Source organism: Dermochelys coriacea, chromosome 10 (genome assembly GCF_009764565.3).
Source record: "Dermochelys coriacea isolate rDerCor1 chromosome 10, rDerCor1.pri.v4, whole genome shotgun sequence".
Classification (NCBI taxonomy): Eukaryota; Metazoa; Chordata; order Testudines; family Dermochelyidae; genus Dermochelys; species Dermochelys coriacea.
The window spans coordinates 48072725-48094267 of NC_050077.1; the positions used below are offsets into that span (position 1 = coordinate 48072725).

General features: G+C 49.7%; 1 protein-coding gene across 4 annotated transcripts; it reads left to right on the forward strand.

Moving 5' to 3' along the window:
* Positions 1 to 309: 309 nt before the first annotated feature.
* Positions 310 to 20655, forward strand: NEIL1 (nei like DNA glycosylase 1). Of its 4 annotated transcripts, none has more exons than XM_038418150.2 (10): positions 310 to 480; positions 1608 to 2092; positions 4342 to 4461; positions 5438 to 5501; positions 7661 to 7763; positions 9316 to 9440; positions 12740 to 12767; positions 13383 to 13444; positions 14907 to 15147; positions 15673 to 20655. In XM_038418150.2, exons 2-10 carry the CDS (start codon positions 1617 to 1619, stop codon positions 15717 to 15719), a joined length of 1266 nt encoding a protein of 421 aa, XP_038274078.1. In that variant the 5' UTR covers positions 310 to 480; positions 1608 to 1616; the 3' UTR covers positions 15720 to 20655. The 4 variants fall into 4 exon arrangements, with proteins under 4 accessions (XP_038274078.1, XP_038274080.1, XP_043349910.1 ...); XM_038418152.2 differs by having other exon boundaries at positions 315 to 480; positions 7664 to 7763; XM_043493975.1 differs by lacking the exon at positions 310 to 480 and adding an exon at positions 1227 to 1374.
* Positions 20656 to 21543: the final 888 nt, after the last annotated feature.

Consider the following 21543-nt stretch of genomic DNA (forward strand, 5'->3'; position numbering starts at 1 on the left):
CTTGTGCCCAGCAAGTAGGTTATGAATAACTCTGGTCTGCAGGCTGGCTCTGGTAAATCTAACTGTGGGGCAGGGAGGCGACCCATCCGCACAGTGCTCGGGGAAGCTGGCAGCAGCGCTGCTGAGGCGGTAGCTGCTCTGGGTGGGTGCAGGACGGTGGGGTGCAAGGGTGCCCATGCGGTAGCTGCTCTGGGGGGGGGCCACAGGACAGTGGGGTGCAGGGGGGCTGTGCGGTGCTTTTCCCCAGCCAGCCATAGACTACAAGGCTCAGGGCGGAGGAGGAGAATTCCCTTCCCCGCTCGTGCCCCCGAGCCCGTCCCAGGCAGCCACGCGGGGCTGGAGACCTCCACGCCCCATCCTGGAGGCTGAAGCTCCCCTTTGGAACTACTACTCCCATCGTGCCCCGCGCTGCCCCGCCCCTCCCAGCGGGGGGCTGTTTAACCCTCTGGTTGCCGACGGACAGTGCGAGCGGGAGCTCAGGTAGCCCGGCCGGTTCTGTGCTGGGACAGGCTTTGGGGAGCCGGCCCCGTGCTGGGGCTGTGGGCGGGGACCGCGGAGCCGGGCTGCTGCGGTGCCTGGTTGTGTAACTGCCTCCGGGCCCGCTGCAGACCCAGGCGGGCGTGAGAGCTGGCCCGGGGCTGGGGGCACTGGCTGGGGGGGGGAGCTGGCTGGGGAAGCACTGGCCCTGTGCTGGGGGGAGCACTGGCTGGGGGGGGGGGAGCCGGCCCTGTACTAGGAGGGAAGTTGGCCCTGTGCCAGGGGAGACACTGGCTGGGGGGCCACTGGGCCTGGGCTGGGGGGTGCACTGGCTGGAGCGGGGAGCCGGCCCTGTACTAGGGGGGAAACTGGCCCTGTGCTGGGGGAGATACTGGCTGGAGGAGGGAGCTGGCCCTGGGCTGGGAGGGGCACTGGCTGTGGGGTGCACTGGGCCTGTGCTGGGGGTGGGCACTGGCTGTGGGGTGCACTGGGCCTGTGCTGGGGGTGGGCACTGGCTGGAGGGGGGTCCTGGCCCTGTGCCGGGGGAGACACTGGCTGGAGGGGGGACCTGGCCCTGGGCTGGGGGTGGGCACTGGCTGTGGGGTGCACTGGGCCTGTGCTGGGGGTGGGCACTGGCTGTGGGGTGCACTGGGCCTGTGCTGGGGGAGACACTGGCTGGAGGGGGGACCTGGCCCTGGGCTGGGGGTGGGCACTGGCTGCGGGGGAAGCTGGCCCTGTGCCGGGGGAGACACTGGCTGGGGGGGAAGCTGGCCCTATGCTGAGGCTCCTGTGTGGAGCTTCCTGGGTCACAGGGACCCAGGGCCCATCTCTGTTCCTGGTCCCAGCCAGCTTGGTAGTGCCCATCTCCTGACTGGGCACTGGCTCCTCATGGAATGGGTTAGTGGCTCAGCCCATGGCCAGGTGGCCCCATCCCTAAGGCTCATCCTCGATGGTATCCTTGTCCACTGCCTCAGCCTTGCAATTGTATACCCTGTATACCTGCTGTTGGGTCCATATTCACCGGCCAGGAGGGCCCAGTAAAGCCAGGGACTGAGAGAGCTGCCCGCCCTGATTGGTAAGATGCATATGCTACAGTAGCTGCTCTGTCTTATGCTTGGGTCTTGCCTTAGCTGTCTAAGATGCCAGAGGGCCCAGAGCTGCACCTGGCCAGCTGCTACATCAACACGGTATGCGCAGGGCTCATCTTCTCGGGGAAGGTGGAGAAGTCTGAAGTGAGCAAGAACCCGGAGGTGCTGTTTGAGAGCGACGCGTACCTGATCTCTGCCACCTCGCGGGGCAAAGAGATCAAGCTGACGCTGATGCCACTCAAAGAGGAGAACACGCTCCCTGGCAGAGGGAGGGGCAGGGAGGGGCAGAGCCAGAACGGTCCCCAGCAGCCCATGGATCTTGTTTTCCGCTTTGGAATGTCAGGCAGCTTCAAGCTCACCTCCGGGGCTGAGCTGCCCAAACATGCCCACCTGCGGTTTTACACCAAGGAGAGCCCGTGCCGAGCCCTCTGCTTCGTGGATTTCAGGCGCTTCGGGCGGTGGGAAGTGCACGGGATGTGGCAGCTGGACCGAGGGCCATGTGTGATGCTGGAGTATGAGAAATTCAGGTGAGATTCACCATGACCTTTCATCTCTGCCTGAGAAACCAGGAGTGTGTGTTGAATGGGCAGGGACACAGGGGCTGAATGATAAACACAATGTTCTAACAGTGAATTCTGTGGGGAGCCTGGTGATAGAATATGGGGCCTTTCACCATTACAGGGATACTTGTAGCTCATGAAGACTGTCTGGTTTGTCTGGTGCTTTGCATTCCCAGAGATCTCGCTATGAATAAGGGTACAGGCTTGGTTTAAACATCCTACTGTGTGGCTTTTTCTTATATAACAAGCGAACAGCACAAAAATAATTCTTAAGTATTGTAAGAAGGAAGAGCACAGTTGAGCTATTTGACCCTCACTGCAATGACTCTCCAGGGCTATGCGGACCACTTTGCTAGCCACTCCATTCAGCATGTTGAGAACCAAACAGGGGGAGGCTGAATGGTTGGGAATGAGGTAGGTTCATGAGGAGATGTCTGTTATGCAAAATGGGAGGCTGGAAAAAGCTGGAGATCCCCTGGGTTAGGACCTGTTAACTGACTACGACAGATTTCCAGAGGGCTTTGGTTGAGCTCTTGTATTATTTTGTCCAAGTTAATGTTTCACTCTTAATGTGTCTGTTACAGCTGTGAAATAGTGCAAGAGAGCGAGAACTCTGCTGTAGCTACTTTAACACCCGCAAAATCCCATGGCAGGAAAGGAGGGGCTTTGTAGCTTGGTGGACAAAGGACCAGGTCCCCAAAGATATTGAGGGTCCTAACTTCTATTGGAAGAGCCTAAATACCTTAGAGGCTATGGGCCAAAGTGCCCACTTTGTATTTCACAGGTAGAATTCATAGCTGAAGGGCGTATCACAGACTGACCGAGGTTGGAGATTGAAAGGGGTCATTGGGTTGTCTGGTGCACACATGCATGCCTGCCTGCCCAGGTACCATGTGGTACGTTCATTAGTGGATTTTCAGGGTTAGTTTTTAATTTGCTGAGCATTGGGGTTTCCACTGCTTCCCTTCCAATCTATTCCCCCCTCATATTCTTAAATCTTCCTTTCCCTAATTGTATCCCATTCAGTTATCAGAGGCTTGGTGAGTTTGTTGGTTAATTCCCTGAGCACCTTGTCAAAGGCAGAGTGCATAAAAGGATTCCAGTATCTCAGGCATTGAGTCTTTGTTAGTTTCATCCCTCTCCTCTTTGATGAATGAGCTACTCCCTCTTCAGTGCATTTCTGTGTGGCCACTTATGTTTATTTCCTTTTGGCAGCATTCCTTGTACCCTTGTCTCTTCACTGCAAGCCTCACCTGACTCTACATGTTGGTGTTCTCTTATCTCTTTGCTCTTCTATGTGCAGATCTTAGAGCAGCCCTTCATAAAGCCACTCTTCAAAGGCTCCTTCTTGTTCTTTAAAAAGAAAAGGAGTACTTGTGGCACCTTAGAGACTAACAAATTTATTAGAGCATAAGCTTTCGTGAGCTACAGCTCACTTCATCGGATGAAGTGAGCTGTAGCTCACGAAAGCTTATGCTCTAATAAATTTGTTAGTCTCTAAGGTGCCACAAGTACTCCTTTTCTTTTTGCGAATACAGACTAACACGGCTGCTACTCTGAAACCATTCTTGTTCTTTGTATTCGTTTGTTTCAGCGGACTCTTAGACTGCCTTCAATGCTTGAATGGCGATGTCTCTTACTGTTCCTCCAGCCTTCTTCATGCTGTGATGGGTCTTTAATGCTTCCTCTTATCGCACTCAATTTCTTAATTTGCTTCCCTGCAATCGAATACCTTTATAACTGCTGCATTCCAGGAACCCGTTCCCTACGGGGTTGAATTCAAGTAGCTTACAGCACTGGAACTGCAAGTCCATGTGCTGCTCCTGCTAAGGAAGCAGTGAGTCATCCCTGTACCTTTACCCAAAGGGTTTCTCCTCTACCTTTATCGTTACCTGTCTTATTGTAACGCCTCTTGTTGTCTAATGCTGCCCCCTCCTCTCTCTTACACAGACTGTTCGCATCTATATTTACAGTCTTGCTATAAGAACCATCCCCCAAGGTTTCACTTGTGCCCGCTAGACTATAGCCTCCATCATTCTTAGTTTCTCTTCTCCCTGTTTGTGTCGGGAGGCAGACCCTTCTTCAGCAGAAAACCCCATTGGAGAACAACCCCACCTCCCATGTTGGTTACTGTGTTGGAAGTACATCACAGGTTGAGTGAGGTGGTCGTTTCCCCAGCCCCTCCTCCCTAGCTGATCGGCCCTCCTGTCTTCCAGGGAAAACGTGCTGAGGAACCTGTCTGACAAGGCTTTCAACAAGCCCATCTGCGAAGCCCTGTTAAATCAGAAGTTTTTCAATGGGATTGGCAACTACCTCAGAGCGGAGATTCTCTACAGGTGAGCAGGGTGCAGAGCAGAGAGGAGGAGGCCGGCCCAATGGAAATGTGGGTCCAATTCCCTATTCCACCCCAGGCTCCCTGTGTGACCTGGAGCAAACCAGGCCTTGTTTACTCACAGACGCCGAGGAAAGTTCAGATGAAATAACTAAAGCTGTGAAGTTAATGCACTGGAGTTCAAGTGCATTAAACCCGCAAGGAGGATTCAGCTACAGCAAACTAAGGCCACTTTACTTCTGAATGAGCCTCTCCAAATGGGGGTTTATGATGCACTTTCACTGATGTGCCTTAACTTCACAGCTTCAGTTAACTGGTCTGAACTCCCTATGGAGACAAGACCTTAGCTGCTCCGTGCCTCAGTTTCCCTATCTGTACAATGGAGATATTAGCACTGCCTTAGGGGTGGTGAGGATGAATACATTAGAGAGCATAAGGTGCTCATATATAGGGTCCCTTTTACATAGTAAGTAGATAGCCAGACCTTGTTGTTCCCATCACTGTAGCTATGAGACCAGCACCATGTAAGGATCCAAACTGTTGATAGGCCACCCATTTCCATTTCCCTTGCTGAAATGCAGCCAGCCCATATCCATTCCAGTGCTAAGCACCCACAGACAGCACTACCGGTGCACCTCAGCTTTGAGCAATTTGCAGTTCCTGCACTACACTCGCTACCAACACAGCCCTGACCTTTATTTTTTTTTCTGAGTGCCCTATATGTGCTGGGCATCTCAGATTTGGCCTGCAGTGACACTTTCAGTCCAGGACCTTGCCTGGGGAGCTGAATTACAGCATGCTCACATGCTGTAATCTGAATGCACCAATGTTTTACTGCATAGATTACATCCAGCTCTTCAGAGGTGAAAAGCCAGTGCTTTCACCCACTGCATCAGCAATCTCCCTCCTTAGGCCGGGACTCCATTTGCACTGGCTGGCATTTGTGTTGGGGTCCTCACGTAACAGATGGACTCTCCTAGGTTAAAGATCCCTCCCTTTGAAAAGGCTCGGACGGTGCTAGAGGCCCTTCAGCATCGGAAGCAGGTGAGGAGGATGAAGAAGGCTTACGCACGTGCACAGAAATGTTGAAGCTCATCACACAGAATTCGGGGTTCAGTGCTCACACTGTAGCGCCTGGGGATCGCAGCACATGGGGTGTGATGGCTTCAGTGGCTCTTTGACACTCTGCAGCCCCAGTTACAAGTTGTAGCTTTAACCTTAGAACTTCCACCGCTTCTGGTTTGGGTCCTGTTGCTCTTTGTTCTTGTTAGAAGTGGTGGATCCTCATCATGAATCAGGAGGCCAGACACTCTGACTTCAGGGCCTGTTCCGTGTCTCTCAAAATCCCTTCTCACAGGGGATTCTCAGTTTAATTCTTCAGGCTTTCTCCCCCCCCCCCCCCCCCCCGTGACGCGTGGCCACACTTCCATGGCCTGGAGTCTGTCAGATCCCCCCGCTCAGCCAGATCGTTATGTGCATGGCTTGTATCGGTGATCTGTGCAGACAATAGTGCTGCCCATTTAGTTGTTGGCTCTGAGTCAGGCCTGGAGCAGGCAATGCCCCTGCATGGGGTTTGGAGGGGTGGTTTTCTGGAGAGCTGTGAGACGGCCTGCTCCCATGTGGTCGTTAAAGCTCCCCTGGCACCTTGTCCAAGCAGGAAGGTTAGCACCAGCCAAATCCCAGCTCTGCTTACTGCATTCTGGCTCCTCAGTTAGCCACGCAGCTTGAGGAGGAGACAGACTTCTTCCCTCCCCATACTCAGACTTGCTTTAACAGTTCAGTGATTGCATTTGGCTCCTCCATGAAGGAATCACTCGCTTCCTCATGGGACATACAGCATGTGTATGGTTAGTTTATAAAGCACATTGGGGTCCTTTGGGAGGACAGATGCTACACAAACGTCCGCTTATCTTCCATTGCCTTTAACTCCTAGGAATTGCTCAGCAAAAGTGCTGCATGTAAAACTTGTTTGCAAATCTTGAGCCAGATGGACCGTGACTGCCTGTCATGGCATATACGTCTATGGCTCCTGTGTTGTGTATGCACCGTCCTTTGCTGAGGGGGACTGCGCTCTGCCTTGTACAGTAGCCTCTTGCATATTTCAGTCACTTTACCATTCCCTCCTCCAACCAATCTCAAACATACTCAAAGGTATTTAGGCACCGAACTTCCACTGATTTCAAGGGAAGTTCGGTGCCTAAATACCTTTGGGGATCTGGGCCAAAGATCCTAGTTCGCTGTGAAAATAACCCACAACTAACAGGACCACGGTAGTTTAGGCTCCAAATCTGACTATTCTGTTCTAGTGCTGTGTGGCCTCTGGAGGGGAAGTAGCTATTTTAAAAAAAAAAAAAACCAAATAGTGTTTTTGTCTGACCGGCCTTCCTTCCTCCCCTCCCCTCCCCTGGCCTGTCTCTGTAGTTAAGTTACAAACACCTGCAGCGCAGTCAGTGATGCGTCCCAGCCATAAGAGATCTTTAGCCTTCCAAAGCTGCCAGGATAAATTCAGCCCTGCGTGGAGTGGTAAAATGACTGATGTATACAAGTGGGTACTGTACAGAGGCAGGTCAGATTCCCACTCAGCGAGGGCAGCTGCTTCAAAATCTATGGAGTTAGCCCTGTTTATGCCAGGACTGAATTTCACCTGGCATCTGGAAACAGGGAGCATTTAGCACATGGAGGGAGAGGAAGCTGACTTGGAGCAGTCAGGGAGGGTTTAGGCCTCTGGTAAGGGAAATTTGGGGGAGGGGTGAGGAGCAGGATGGCTTGACAACTGTGGAGGAGTTGCCTTATAGGAAGGGCTGGAAGGGGACTAGGCTGGTTGGTTTTTGGGTGGGACCAGCAGCTACAAAGCGGCTTGGAATAGGGTCTACACCGCAGTCAGAAGTGTAAGTGCAGCACGGGTCAACATACCCAAGCTCTGTTTGATTCAGCTGGCTTGCTAAAACTAGCAGAGAGGCCCTGGCGCTCAGGTTAGGCACCCGAATACAAGACTGCCTGGGACCCTGGGTATGTACGCTGGTGGCTATTAGCAAGCTGGTTCAGGTACACCTGCACGTGCTCAGTTGCACCTCAGATTGCAGGGTGGGCCGACCCTTGCTGGGAGGAGGAAGGGCTGGATGGGTGGGGAAGAGTTGCATGAGAGAGGGTTGGCTTGGGCTGTGTCTGGGCTGCCTGTTTGAATCTCCTCCTCTCAAACCCAGCAGAGTCCGGACCTGACCTTGAGCAAGAAAGTGAAGCTAAAGCAGGAGAATCCTGACCTGCTGGAGCTCTGCCATGTGGTGCCCATGGAGGTCATTCACATGGGTAAGGAGATAGCTCAGGGAGCACAGCCCCGGGTTCCTGCCCTGCAGTGGGCCATGGAGCCTGTGGTGGAGGTGACTCAGCCACACCAGCAGGAGGAGTTACAATGAGATGTTGAAGTTGGGGTTGGATCCCTGCTGCCTTCAGCTGGGAAGACGCTCTGCAACGGGGGAGGGGTAGGACAGAGCCCTGCTCGGGTGGGTTGGGGCAGGGGTAGCAGGAAGCAGGGGCACTGTATGAAAACGCTCAGGCTGGGCATTTAATGCCAGTGGGAGGAGGCTGGGCCTTTATGTGAGTGGCAGGGTGACACCAGACATGACCTGTGGGGTGTGCAAGTGGCCCCTACAAAGCTACTTCCATCACACTGAAATCGTTCAGATTTCAACGGGTTGCTATTGTCATCAGCCAGTAGCAAAAATCCTCAGCAGCCAGAGATGGGACACTCGATGGGGAGGGCTCTGCGTTACTACAGAGAATTTTTCCCAGAGGTCTGCCTGCTAGGTCTTGCCCACATACTCAGGGTCTAACTGATCACCATATTTGGGGTCAGGAAGGAATTTTCCCCCAGGTCAGATTGTCCAAGATCCTGGGTATTTTTTGCCTTCCTCTGCAGTGTGGGGCATGGTTCACTTCCAGGTTTAAACTAGTGTCAGTGGTGGATTCTCTGTAATTTAAGGTCTTTAAATCATGATTTGAGGACATCAGTTACTCAGTCAGAGATTAGGGGTCTATTACAGGAGAGGGTGGGTGAGGTTCTGTGACCTGCAATGTGCAGGAGGTCAGACTAGATGATCCTGATGGTCCCTTCTGACTGTAAAGTCTATAATAGGAGAGACCCATGGTGGCCCTGTTCGCTGAAGAGCAGAGAGCAGGTGCATGTTCTGTCACCCTGCTCAGTGTTCCCTACACAACTGTTGCTTGCAGGGTACAGACTTCACTCCCTGTCCTAGCTGGGAGGTGTTCCTGTCTTCCTCTCTGGGACTAAGCAAGGAGAGGCCCCATGGTCCATCCATTATTTTCCCTCTCTTGCATCTTTTTTGGGTCTGCCTCTGCTTCAGCCTGCTGTAGATTTTTCCCAGACTTCCTCTGAGGATTTCAGCCTCACCAGAGCTAACTGCATTGCACACGGACTGTGGTGAGCAAGCCAGACAGCTGCAGACATTGGTGGGGAAGCAAATGCAGACGAGTGACGCCTGATACAAGAGAAATTGACGACCTCTTGGTTTATCGGAGCAGTCGATGTCTCCAGCTGGTGTGGAAATAGAGGCAGTCCCTTAAAAACACCAAGCTCCAGAGAGCTGAATGCTTTCAAGCTGCGTGTGTGCAGGCTGGAGAGGTGCAAATCCATCTCCAAGCTATCCCACATTGGGTATGTGAGAGGGAGCCCCTGGAAGGGTTCAGAAAGCTGTAGCTGAACATTGCTGCAGCCCCCAGCAGGGGTCACTGTAGAATAGAGCAAAGCCCACAGCAGATCAGCCCCTCACTTCTGGAGTTGCAGGGGGAACCTTGGAGCTGAGAGTTTTCCCTGATGCTCCTCGTTTTTGTGTCCCACCAGGGGGGAAGGGTTACGGGACGGAGCCCTCTGATGATACTGCAGCCTTTGAGGAGTGGCTGCAGTGTTACTGTGTCCCTGGCATGAGGTCGCTGCGTGATGGCAATGGTAGGACCATCTGGTTTCAGGTATGAACTGCGGTGGCCTTGCACTCAGAGAGGCTTGACTCATGATCGCTGTCCCTACCGTGGGGCCTGGACCCCACTGTAAGAGGAGACCAGCAGGACGTCTTCTCTAGGGCCGGATTAATGCAGGGGCTTTAGGGGCTGCAGCCCAGGGCCTTGGGCTAAGGAGGCCCCCCCAGGGCCATGGGCCAGATGTGGCCCGCTGCTTCTTTTCATTCAGCCCACAGCAAATTTCCATGCCGCAGGCTGAACACCAGTTCCCAAGCCTTGGCGCCCTACCCCAGGCCTGGAGCTGCGAGCACCGGCTCGCCAATGTGCCCCTGCGGCCCCAAGGCAGAGAGTGTTGAGGGAATCTCTGCGCGCTGCCCCCAGCGCCAGCTCTGCAGCTCCCATTGGCCAGGTACTGCAGCCAATGGGAGCTGTGGGGGTGGCGCCTGCAGGCATAGGCAGGGTACACCGCGCAGAGCGGCCTGGCCCCTCTGCCTAGGGGCTGACATGCCAGCCACCTCGGGGAGCAGAGCAGCATGGAGCCAGGGCAGACAGGGATCCTGCCTTAGCCCTGCTGCACCGCCGACCAGGAGCTGCCCAAGGGTAAGTTCCTCCCGGCCAGAGCCTACACCCCGCACCCCAATACCCTGTCCCAGCCCTGAGCCCACTCCCCCACTCCAAACCCCCAGGGACTCAAGAAAATCTAATAGCCCCGGGCCCACAGGAGAGAGTTAATCTGGCTCTGGCCTTCTCCCAGCCCCTTCCACTCTTCATCACCAGAAGACATTGGCTAAGCCTAGCACAAAGTCTGTCCCTTTGTTACCCGCACAAAATTCTCTGTCACTTGCGCACTCTAGGGCACCCACGTCTACCTAGTTCCTAGGGCTTAGGCATAACCCTCTCAAGTTAGGCACTCCGTGGTCTCTGGGCTCTACTCCTCTGGGCTCAGAGCAAACACTCATTCCCTCTGGACTCAGGGCCTAATCTTTTGCGGGTTTATGGGGTCTTTTACCAGTGAAAGAGCCTTACACAGTAGTATCCTACTTAACCTCTATTTATTAATGACAGGTTTCAGAGTAGCAGCCGTGTTAGTCTGTATTCGCAAAAAGAAAAGGAGTACTTTTGGCACCTTAGAGACTAACAAATTTATTAGAGCATAAGCTTTCGTGAGCTACAGCTCACTTCATCGGATGCATTTGGTGGAAAAAACAGAGGAGAGATTTATATACACACAAACAGAGAACATGAAACAATGGGTTTATCATACACACTGTAAGGAGAGTGATCACTTAAGATAAGCCATCACCAGCAGCAGGGGGGGGAAAGGAGGAAAACCTTTCATGGTGACAAGCAAGGTAGGCTAATTCCAGCAGTTAACAAGAATATCAGAGGAACAGTGGGGGGTGGGGTGGGAGGGAGAAATACCATGGGGAAATAGTTTTACTTTGTGTAATGACTCATCCATTCCCAGTCTCTATTCAAGCCTAAGTTAATTGTATCCAGTTTGCAAATTAATTCCAATTCAGCAGTCTCTCGTTGGAGTCTGTTTTTGAAGCTTTTTTGTTGAAGGATAGCCACTCTTAGGTCTGTGATCGAGTGACCAGAGAGATTGAAGTGTTCTCCAACTGGTTTTTGAATGTTATAATTCTTGACGTCTGATTTGTGTCCATTCATTCTTTTACGTAGAGACTGTCCAGTTTGGCCAATGTACATGGCAGAGGGGCATTGCTGGCACATGATGGCATATATCACATTGGTAGATGCGCAGGTGAACGAGCCTCTGATAGTGTGGCTGATGTGATTAGGCCCTATGATGGTATCCCCTGAATAGATATGTGGACAGAGTTGGCAACGGGCTTTGTTGCAAGGATAGGTTCCTGGGTTAGTGGTTCTGTTGTGTGGTGTGTGGTTGCTGGTGAGTATTTGCTTCAGATTGGGGGGCTGTCTGTAAGCAAGGACTGGTCTGTCTCCCAAGATCTGTGAGAGTGATGGGTCGTCCTTCAGGATAGGTTGTAGATTCTTGATGATGCGTTGGAGAGGTTTTAGTTGGGGGCTGAAGGTGATGGCTAGTGGCGTTCTGTTGTTTTCTTTGTTGGGCCATATTGCAACAAAATTCTCTAGCCAATCATACCCCACTACCTTAATTAATTAACACCTAGCAAAATTAATTATGTAAGACAGAAACAATCAAAGAACCAGAGAAAGATCATACAGACAAACAATAGGTAAGTGGAGTCCATAAAGACAAAACAATAAAGAAATGAGGATTTCACACCCACAGCTATTGATAAGTGATTTCTTGCCAGACAGAATGCTGTCAAACTAAGTGTTCTTTAACCATCTTAAGATCGGTTTCTTTATCTGGTGATAGTGGGTGCTATTAGGACAGCATCTCCTTCTTAACAGCCTGTAATTATGCTGGTTCTGGTGGGATCCAACTGAGAGTGCCAACTCAGGACAAATTGCTTAAAATCAGGGCAGTTACAGCCCAAAGCTGGGGTTTCTGTGCACACCAAGACAAACCAACCGAGCGAAACAGAAGACTTTCGTTTTACCCCACTGGCTAACCACAAGTCACACAAGCAATTCCTTTAGACACTCCAGTTTCCCAGTATCCCCACCAGTACCAATTGTTATGGGGACAAATGGTTATGAAAATCAATACCTCAGTAAAAGAAAAAGGGTTCTCTCGATCCCAAAGGACTAAGCCCCAGACCCAGGTCAATATACAAATCAGATCTTATCCAGAAATGACACTGTTGCCAATCCTTTAGAATCTAAAATCTAAAGGCTTATTCATAAAAGGAAAAAGATATAGATGAGAGCTAGAATTGGTTAAATGGAATCAATTACATACTGTAATGGCAAACGTCTTGGTTCAGGCTTGTAACACTGATAGAATAAACTGCAGGTTCAAATCAAGTCTCTGGAGTGCATCCACAGCTGGGATGGATCATTAGTCCTTTGTTTAGAGCTTCAGTTTGTAGCAAAGTCCCTCCAGAAGTAAGAAGCGGGATTGAAGACAAGATGGAGGAACTGCAGCAGCTTTTTATAGTCTCTTGCCATGTGGTCTCTGCTTTCTTTGTCCCAAAGACAAGCTGTCCATCATAGGGGCATGGAAAAACCTCAGAGTTCTGTCCATAGACATGTCCCTGCATGCCTTGCTGAATTCCAAGGTGTATCTGCGATGTGTACGGGTGCCCCTCTGCTGGGTCTGGCAGCATTGCTGAGACCTGTGATGCCTGATGCGGGGGTTTGAACTGCCCTTTGGATTGGGTTAGGGCACTGTCTAAAAGCTCTGCCTTCCTTTGCAGGGGGAGCCTGGACCTATGGCCCCGAAAGGTGAACATCAGCTTTACTCTTTCATGCGTTGCAGGGTTCTCTTGCTTCTGGTTGGGTTGGGAAAGGCAGGGAGATCCTTCACTTGCTGTGGAATTATTAAGGTTAAGGAAACAAGCGACACTCTTCTCAAACTCTAGCTCACTGCCCTGAATCCAGTAATGGTTACGCATCATTACCACTGGGTGGCAGTTCAGCAGCCCGGGTGAAAGGAGATAGTGAGTCTCCAAGGGTCCCATTATTGTTGGCAGCCCAGTATCAACTGGCCTGTGTACCCTACAAGTGTCCTTGCGTGTGAATGTGGGGAAGCTAGCACCGTTGCTCTTTGTGCTATACCTGCTCTGTGGAGGGAGAGCTATGCAAACCAGCCCACTCTGAGCGCCCTCCATACACTGAGTTCATGTGTAGTCCAGGCAAGATGTCCACAAAACCAGGCCAGCTGTGTCCAACCTCTCTCAGAACCATCTCCAAGCTTCCAGACCAGATGTGGGAGCTTTTCTTCCCTGGATGGCTTCCCAGAGGAAAAGAGGGCTGGGGATTAGACCTCTGACTCAGCTGCAGTCAGGCCCCTTTCTCGCCTCCAGAGTTAAACTGTCGTCTTAACGTTCTCTCCTGCAGGGGAAAAATCCCGCAAGAGGCGCTCGCGGGTGAATGCTGACCCTGAGCCTTCAAGTCCAAAGGTACAGAGCCTTAGTCTAGATGTCTTCTGTATCTCTCAGTGTTTATGGGGGCCCCTCTACTCCCAGAGTCATTCCCCTGCTGCCCCCATTGTGCATTTCATTGGATCTTTGGATGGAAGAAGCTAAACACCATCTCAGCCTTCACAGCCGCCCATTATTCCCAGATGAGAAAACTGTAGAACAGAGAGGGACCAATGTGTTGCCGTTAGGGGTCGGTGAAGCAGGACTAAAACTAATAGAACCCAAACTCGCACTTTTGTCCTCTAAACACTACCCTAGATAATACTGCCTCTCTCAACTAGCCCCCTAAGTCATAGACACTTTACTGGCACATATCCTGACACTAGGCACGTATGTGCATGTTTGTACACTCTCTTTGTACACACGACTCTGTAGAGAGGCTCCTCATCCCAGAGATATTCTGATAGCTGGGATCTCAACCCCGCGCTCTCATTAAAATCATCTCAGGATGAAATGAACGCAGTACACGAATAACAGGTTATTTTATTTTTTAGTAGTCTCTGCTGGTTCGGCAGTTCTAACTGTTGCCCACTGGCCTCGGGTGGGGTTAAAGAAACACACTTCTATTGTCCAGACATTATTTAATCTCACGTTTGAAAGTGAGCAATGTACTGCAAATGTCAATGTTGCAGTAAGAGACAAATAGCTAACAGGGTCATGCTGATCAAGGAGTGTCTTTGGAACACTACAGAAGTTGTGCGACCTGGCGAAAGGAAGCGTCTTAAGGGTGGGTACAGATGCAGCTTTTTTAACTGCTTAAGTCCCTGCAAAACGTTTAATCAAAATACAGCTGCTCTTGACCTGAGGCTGTGGCAAATCTTACTGGTACTACTGCCCTTGTTTGGGGTAATGGTGAAACAATTAATCTATTCCCCTTTGTTGTTAAACTTTGCAAATCCGCAAACATCCCTACGCATATCTGACTGGCGGATTGCAAAATACCTCTGTCTGTGTAACATAGGCGCTATCAGAATAAATATGATTCTTTCTAAGGGCCAGCCAAGAACTCCACTGCGCTGGGTGCAGTACAGACAGAGTAGTAGACGGTCCCTGCTCCAAAGCCAATGATGTGAGCTCTGTCTTTGCCTTGCACAGCTCCAGATGTTCTCTCAGCATTTATTGTAAGGGTTAGTAGTGGCTGCGTGAACAGCTGGTGATGTGCATTCCTGAGGTGGAGAACAAGGCCAAATGTTCACTTTTGGTGCCTGACTTTAGGCAGTTTACATTTTAAAACTTGCCCCAGTTTGCTCCCAGCTGATGTGTGTGGAGTAAACTCCATAGGACAGATGGTTAAAACTGTGCATCTGAAGGTCATCCCAGAACAGCGACTGCACGTCCCACAACAGCCTTTGCCTCCGGTTCCCCTGAACTTTCAAACGTACAGAAGAAGCTAAAGTCGCTTCCCTGTGACTGAGAGTGCACATTTCAATCATCTGCCTAGGTCACAAAGCCGGTGCTTAAGAGAAGTTCGAAGGCCAGCAGCAGCCAAGAGAAGGTAGCAACGCGATCTGGCAGGAAGAAGGGGAAAGAGCTCGTCCCAGGAGCTGAGAACGCCAAGGGACATGAAGCAAGAAAACCAAATGCCAGGTCCAGAAGGAAAGCATCGGCAAATCAAGAGTCTCCCACGAGCAAAACTCCTGCTGCCGATAGGAAGAGGCAGACATCTGCTCGGAGAAGCACAGGTTAGAATTCTGCTCTGGCTCCAACATGAGCATGGGAGGGGGATAAGCCTGGATGGCTTATGCTGGTCAAGGTCAATCTGGCTTTTTTTCAAAACTGAAATAAGAGCTTGTGTTCTGCAGGGAAAGGGAAGCCCCATCCACCACCCACACACTGTAGGATTGTTGGCCAGCCACTGGAATTAGAAACTCTGAAGCTAATTCTCTTTGCACGTGTTGTGTGACCAGATCACTGACTGTAGGAATGGTGGGTCCGCAGCGAGTGAATCCTTAATGAACACCAGGATAGCAGACTGGTAGGTTGGGGTGGGTGATACCTTACACAGGATCCTGGGGTCCCAGATCTGGCCAGGACTGAGATCTGAATTCTATTAGGAAGCAATTGGCACTCGCCTCCTCCCTCCCAGTTTCCCGCCCCCTTCAGTCTTCCCATGGGAGAAAGTGAATTTCCCCTGCTGCAGGGAACAGGTAGCTTGACTGTCAAACTTTGCCCTCTCACTGCTCTGACTTTCTCTCCTGTCTTTTTAGGAATAGCTCCTGCTGCCCCAAGATCCAGGCGGGTGAAGGCTGAATGACTGGTTTGGCATGGCATCTGTCCTCGCTCCAACTCAGATGGCAGCTCGCTTGCTACTGCTGCACGTGCTGAGGGCGATGCGCGGGGAGCAGCTGCTGGGGTGACTCTTCTCTGAAGCGGGCGTGCCCGTTGCTTTGTTTCTTAGATCCCTTCTCAGAGGTGGCTTGCTGCAGGGGTTCTAAGCAGCCCCCGCCCCATGAAATGGTGAAGGTAGTGCCATGGCGTCAGCCTCCCTGCTCGGTTATGGGGTTTTATTCCTTTTTAAATACAGCTTCAGGACACAGCAATTGGGCAACTTTGTATCGAACCCCTTGGAAGCTGCTTGGGCACCCGCTGGTGACTGCAGCTGAGAGCTGGCAGCTCTGGGCAGAGAGGTGGGGACGCGCCGAGTGGGGGAAGTCTGAGGTTGAAAGTTTCCTGAGCGTCAGGTTAAAAATCCTCAGAAGACCATAGCTCTTCTTTCCCTGCTCCCTGCGCTCAGCTGCCCTTTGCAGCCTCCCTGCACGCTGCCATGAGATGGCTCTGGCTTCTGAGGCTGTGTTTGGCCCAAGTTAATGGGGTCAGAGCAGAGTTTGCAAATGTTTTTATTGCCCTGGCTGATTCCAGAGTCTCTAACCCTTGCTCTGCAGGAGGGATGAGCTTTGCAGATCAGCAGCATTTTATCTCATATAACTCAGGAGGAGGGCGGCAGTGGCATGTCTGAATAAGGGATCAACTTTGCTATTGGACACGCATGCAGTCTCTGGGCAGCGGCCATGCAAGCTTTTCCCTGCTGTCCCCGCTAGTGTGCCTGAGCGCTGTAGCGGATCAGAAGGTAGGACAACCTGGATGGCTCTTTCAAAAATTGACCTCTGCAAAGGGGATGTGCAAACACTTAGCTGTTGTGTGGAATGAGTCTATCAGTCAGTCACTCCTGAGCTGGGCTGCCCAGAAACCAGTGCCCTGAGGTTACAGGCTCAGCAGCTGAGCCAACCTGCCCATCCTCCCTATAGTGTGGTTCTCTGACCCAACTGCCAGTGCTTTTAAAATCTGATTTTAGTACTAACAATAAAACCTTTCCATAAACAATCCCTTGTGTGGCTGCTTTGCTATCACTGCAGGAGACTCTCTGCTGTTCTGGAGGCCAAGTATTAGGGCAATATAGTCATAGTATGGCTTACAGCCAGCTCAGGCCATTCTGCTGGGACCTGCCCTTTCTGGGTGCTAGTGATTTGGATGTGCCTCCTTTCCAGCCAACTAAAGGGAGGTTCTAGAGGCCATAGCTAAGCTTTGCTGGATTCCTGTTGTGAGCATTCACATGGGGATTCAATGTGAGGATTCAAATGGGGAAGGATGCTATAGAAATACCTGTCCATAAAGCGAATAAAGAAGCCCTTGTAATAACTGGGAGTTAATGGCAGATTCTTCTGGCACCAATTCAGGTGCTAGCCTGGATCATTTGGCTAGAACTAGTTTTTTCATGTCTGGAGGGAGTGGGGGCCTTTGACTGTGGGTGAGAGCCCTGGCTCCCCATCTGAATTAGGAAACTGTTGCAGTGAAGCTGAAGGGCTGTTGAGAATGCCCCCTGTGACAGTCTGTACCCTTATGCTCACCATTTTTACAAAACCATGATCACAGTTGTACAAAGTATGCCTTGTGAGGTATCAATTAAAAGCTCATAATCTGCTGAACATTATTGTCCTAGTAAAATGTGTGTGGCAACATTGTGTGTAAAATTATAAGATTCTACTGTGTGATTTTACTGAGACATGCTCCAAGTTTAGAAAAACAGCTTCAAACTATTTGCCCAGAGACCAAGGCTAGCCAGCACTGCAGCCAGCTGGCAGCATAATCAAATGGCCTATCACCTGGTTAAGCAATCGTTCTTTGGCAGTAAGAAAGGTGTGAGCAAGAAATTTGGGAATCTTGACAATGGAACAGCTGGGGTAAACAGAGTGGCTGTCGCCTGAACTCCAGCTGGAAATGATCTTCAAAGAGGAGGAAAAGACAAAAATGAGGAATAGAGGCCCCAAATCACCTTTCTGCCCTCATCTCTACTCACTGTATCGACAATGTTTGAAAGACAAAGAAAGCATCATGGTACCTGGGGAGGGGTCCTGGTTTGGGAGGAATCCAGCCAGACTGTTGTAAGCCTATAGTGAGAGAAACCTTCTTGCTCTAAGTTCACTTAGCTTGTTAGGTTAAGTATTAGTTTGCATTTTACCTTTTATTTCTTTGTAACCATTTCTGACCTTTATGCCTCATTCCTTGTAATCACTTAAAATCGATTTTTCTGTAGTTGTTAAACTTATTTTCCTGTTTTATTTGGATTGAAGTGTTTGGGGAAACTCCATTTGGATAGCAAGATTTGTGCATATTATTTTCTATTAATGAAATGATAGGCTTTCTATGAGCTTTCCTTGTCAAGAAGGAGAGAGCTGGGCACATTTCTGGGGACACGTCTGGGTCTGGGAATTTGCTTGTTTCCCTCTGCAGTATAATTCAAAGAGCACTCGTCTAACTCAGCTGGGAGTAGTCTACATGCTAGAGGCTGTGTGTGAGCAAGCCAGAAGTGGTTGCTCTCACAGCAAAGCAGCGTAAAAGGCAACCCATGTTGGAGAACTGAGGGGACACAGCGGTCCAACAGTCTGGATTGAACCCTGGAAAGGGGTGAAAGGGAACCGGTACAGTGTCAGCCTGTAAGCAGCCCACGTTAAAGTGCTGCCGTGGGAATGCTTTAACATCCCTGCCCCTTTTGCACAACGTAGATGAAATTGTGTATCTTAGATTGAACACCCGCAGTAGTATAGACAAGCCCTAAGAAAGACCCCAAAGAGCAGCACGTTGTCTTGGCTGGAGAAAAATCTATCAATGGTTGAGCTACCAGACTCCTGTGAGCCAACATTAGCTATTACTGACGTCACAAGGATTCTGCCGCTGGTGTGCACCAACTCTGCCAAGTGAAAAACTTTTGGGGAGCTCTCTGATCAGCTACTGAACATTTATCCTTTGACTAAAAGGTCAATACCCTGCTGTTGGTGCAAATGAAGAATCAATGAAAACTGGTGAGAGAGCCCACAAGGGGAATGTCCAAATGTAAGACCTTTGGAACCACACTGTGGTAACACCATTACCAAAGCAAGACTTGAAGTTCATATCGGATTCAAAGAATAAGCGTAACAATGCAAACTTTCTCCTCAGTGATGGGATCAGGGAGTGTGAATAGAGATGATCAGCTGGTTGTGAAGTATAGCTGGGGGGGTTTTTTCACAACATCGCACAAGCAGTGAAAGTAGTGCCTGGCATCCATTCTGCAATACCAGAACTTGAGGCAGATCACAAGGAATCAGGTTTGTGAGCCACATGCAAGAACATGTTTGAAAGTCTCCAGGAAGGAGAACACCAAGCTAGAGTGTAGGGAAAAAATCCCAGAGTTAGGACCCTCCTTTAAGGTAAAGACATAGTATCCTCTTGCATTAAGGATACTCCTCCATAGGAGGTAACCCCAGTTATTGGGAAGAGATAGGTAATCATAGGATGGGAAGGGACCTTGGGAGGTCATCTAGTCCAGTTCACACTCATGGGGATTCGATTATTAGAAATATCGATAGGTTTTGTGATGACTGGGAGAACCACATGGTGAATGGCCTGCTGGTTGCAAAGGATGTGGACCTCTGAAGACATCTAGATTGACACGTGCAGAGCTGGGGAGGAGCCCTTGGTTGTGGTATGTGTCAGACCAATGACATAGGGAAAGGTAGGAGAGAGATCCTGCAGGCCAAATTTAAGTTGTTAGGTAACAGATTAAAGTGCAGGAACTCCACAGTCACATTCCCTGAAATGCTTCCAGTTCCACGCACAGGGCCAGTTAGACAGGAAGAACTGCAGGGTCTCAATGCATGGATGAGATGCTGTTGTTGGGATTTAGGTTTATTAGGAACTGGGGAACCTTTGGGGAAAGGAGGAGCCGATACAGGAAGGTTGGGCTCCACCTAAACCAACATGGAACCAGATTGCTGGTATGTAAAATTAAAATAGGTCATAGAGTTTTTAAACTAAGGGCCAATAGCTGCAGAAGAGCACAATGTTTAGACAGAGACATCCCTTAGGGGAGGATTAATTTAAAGGGGATACTCTATATCCTGGTAAAGAGGAGAGGATAGAAGTTGATAAAGTGCAGGTAGGCACTGAAGAGTCAATAAAAGAGTCCCATTCAGTTATATGACTTGAAGGCAGACAACTAAATATTGACATTTTATAAGTGTTTGTGTACAAATGCTAGAATTCTAAATATAAAGATGGGTAAATGTGAGTGCCTCATATTAAAGGAGGCTATTGATATAATAGACATCATGGAAACTCAGTGGAATGATGATAATCAATGAGACACAGTAATACCAGAGTACAAAATATATAGGAATGACGGAGTACATTGTGCTTGTGGGGGAGTGGCACTATATGTGAAAGAAAGCATAGAGTCAAATATAGTAAAAATCTTAAAGGAATCAATGGTACGATCCATAGAATCTTTATGGATAGAAATTGCAGGCTTGAATGATAAGAATATAGCAGTAAGGATATGCTACCACCCACCTGACCAGGATGGGGACAGTGACAGTGAAATGCCAAGAGAAATTAGAAAGGCTCTAAAACCAGAAAACCCAGTAATAAGTGGGGGATTTCAACTAGCCTTATATTGACTGAGTCCATGTCACTTCAGGAAGAGCTACAGTAAGACAATTTCTAGACACCATTAAATGACTGCTGCTTGGAGCAGCTAGCCCTTGAATCTACAAGGGGAGAGGCAATTCTTGATTGCGCTTTAGTGGTGCACAGGATCTGGTCCAAGAAGTGAATAGAGCCAAACGACTTGGTAAGAGTGACCATAATGTAATTAAACTTAACAGCCCAATAGGGGGAAAATACCAGAGAAACCCACCAAGGTAACATTTAGCTTCGAAAAAGGGGAAGGACACATACAAAAAGGAGAAGGCTAGTTCAATGGAGCCACAAGAGTGAAATGCCTGTAAACTGCACGGAAACTATTTTAAAACACCATAGGAAAGGCTCAGATGAAATGTAGTGTATGCTTTTTTTGGGGGGGGGGGGGTAAGAGGCCCAAAAAAGTGCCACCGTGGCTAAACAATAGCATAAAAGAGGCAAAAGGGCATCCTTTAAAAAATGGAAGTCAAATCCTGCTGAGGAAAATAGAAAGGCGCATAAACTCTGGTAAGTCAAGTGGAAAAGGTAGGTCCAGAAAGACTTTGAAGAGCAGCTAGCAAAAGTAACTGGTTAAAAGATTGAAAATTGACTATTTATTCCTACCCTTTGTTTTCTAAGTGGAGAGAGGTAAATAGTGGGGTCCCCCAAGGAGCTGTACTGGGACCAGTGATGTTTCACATATTCCTAAATGGTCTGGAAAAGGGGGTAAACAGTGAGGTGGCAAAGTTTGCAGACAAAACACACTTACTCAAGCTGACTGTGAAGCATTACAAATGGATCTCATGAAACTGGGTGACAAAATGGCACATGAAATACAATGTTGATAAGTGCGAAGTAATGCACATTGGAAAGCACAATCCCAACTGTTCATCCAAAATGATGGAATCTAAATGAGTTAGTACCACTCAAGAAAGATCATGGGAGTCATTGTGGCTAGTTCTTTGAAAACAGCTGCTCAGTGTGCAGTGGCAATCCAACAAAATGTGAGGAACCACTAGATAAGACAGAAAATAGCATCATGCCACTTTTTAAATCTATGGTACCCCCCACATTTTGAATACTGCATGCAGTTCTGAACTCATCTCAAAAAATATAGAGTAGAATTGGGAAAAGTATAGAGCAGG

Excerpts from the sequence above, each read along its gene's own strand:
- NEIL1 (XM_043493975.1), top strand. Across the intron at positions 2,093-4,341 it reads CTGGAGTATGAGAAATTCAG|GGAAAACGTGCTGAGGAACC; the intron begins GTGAGATTCACC and ends CCTGTCTTCCAG. Across the intron at positions 9,441-12,739 it reads GTAGGACCATCTGGTTTCAG|GGGGAGCCTGGACCTATGGC; the intron begins GTATGAACTGCG and ends CTTCCTTTGCAG.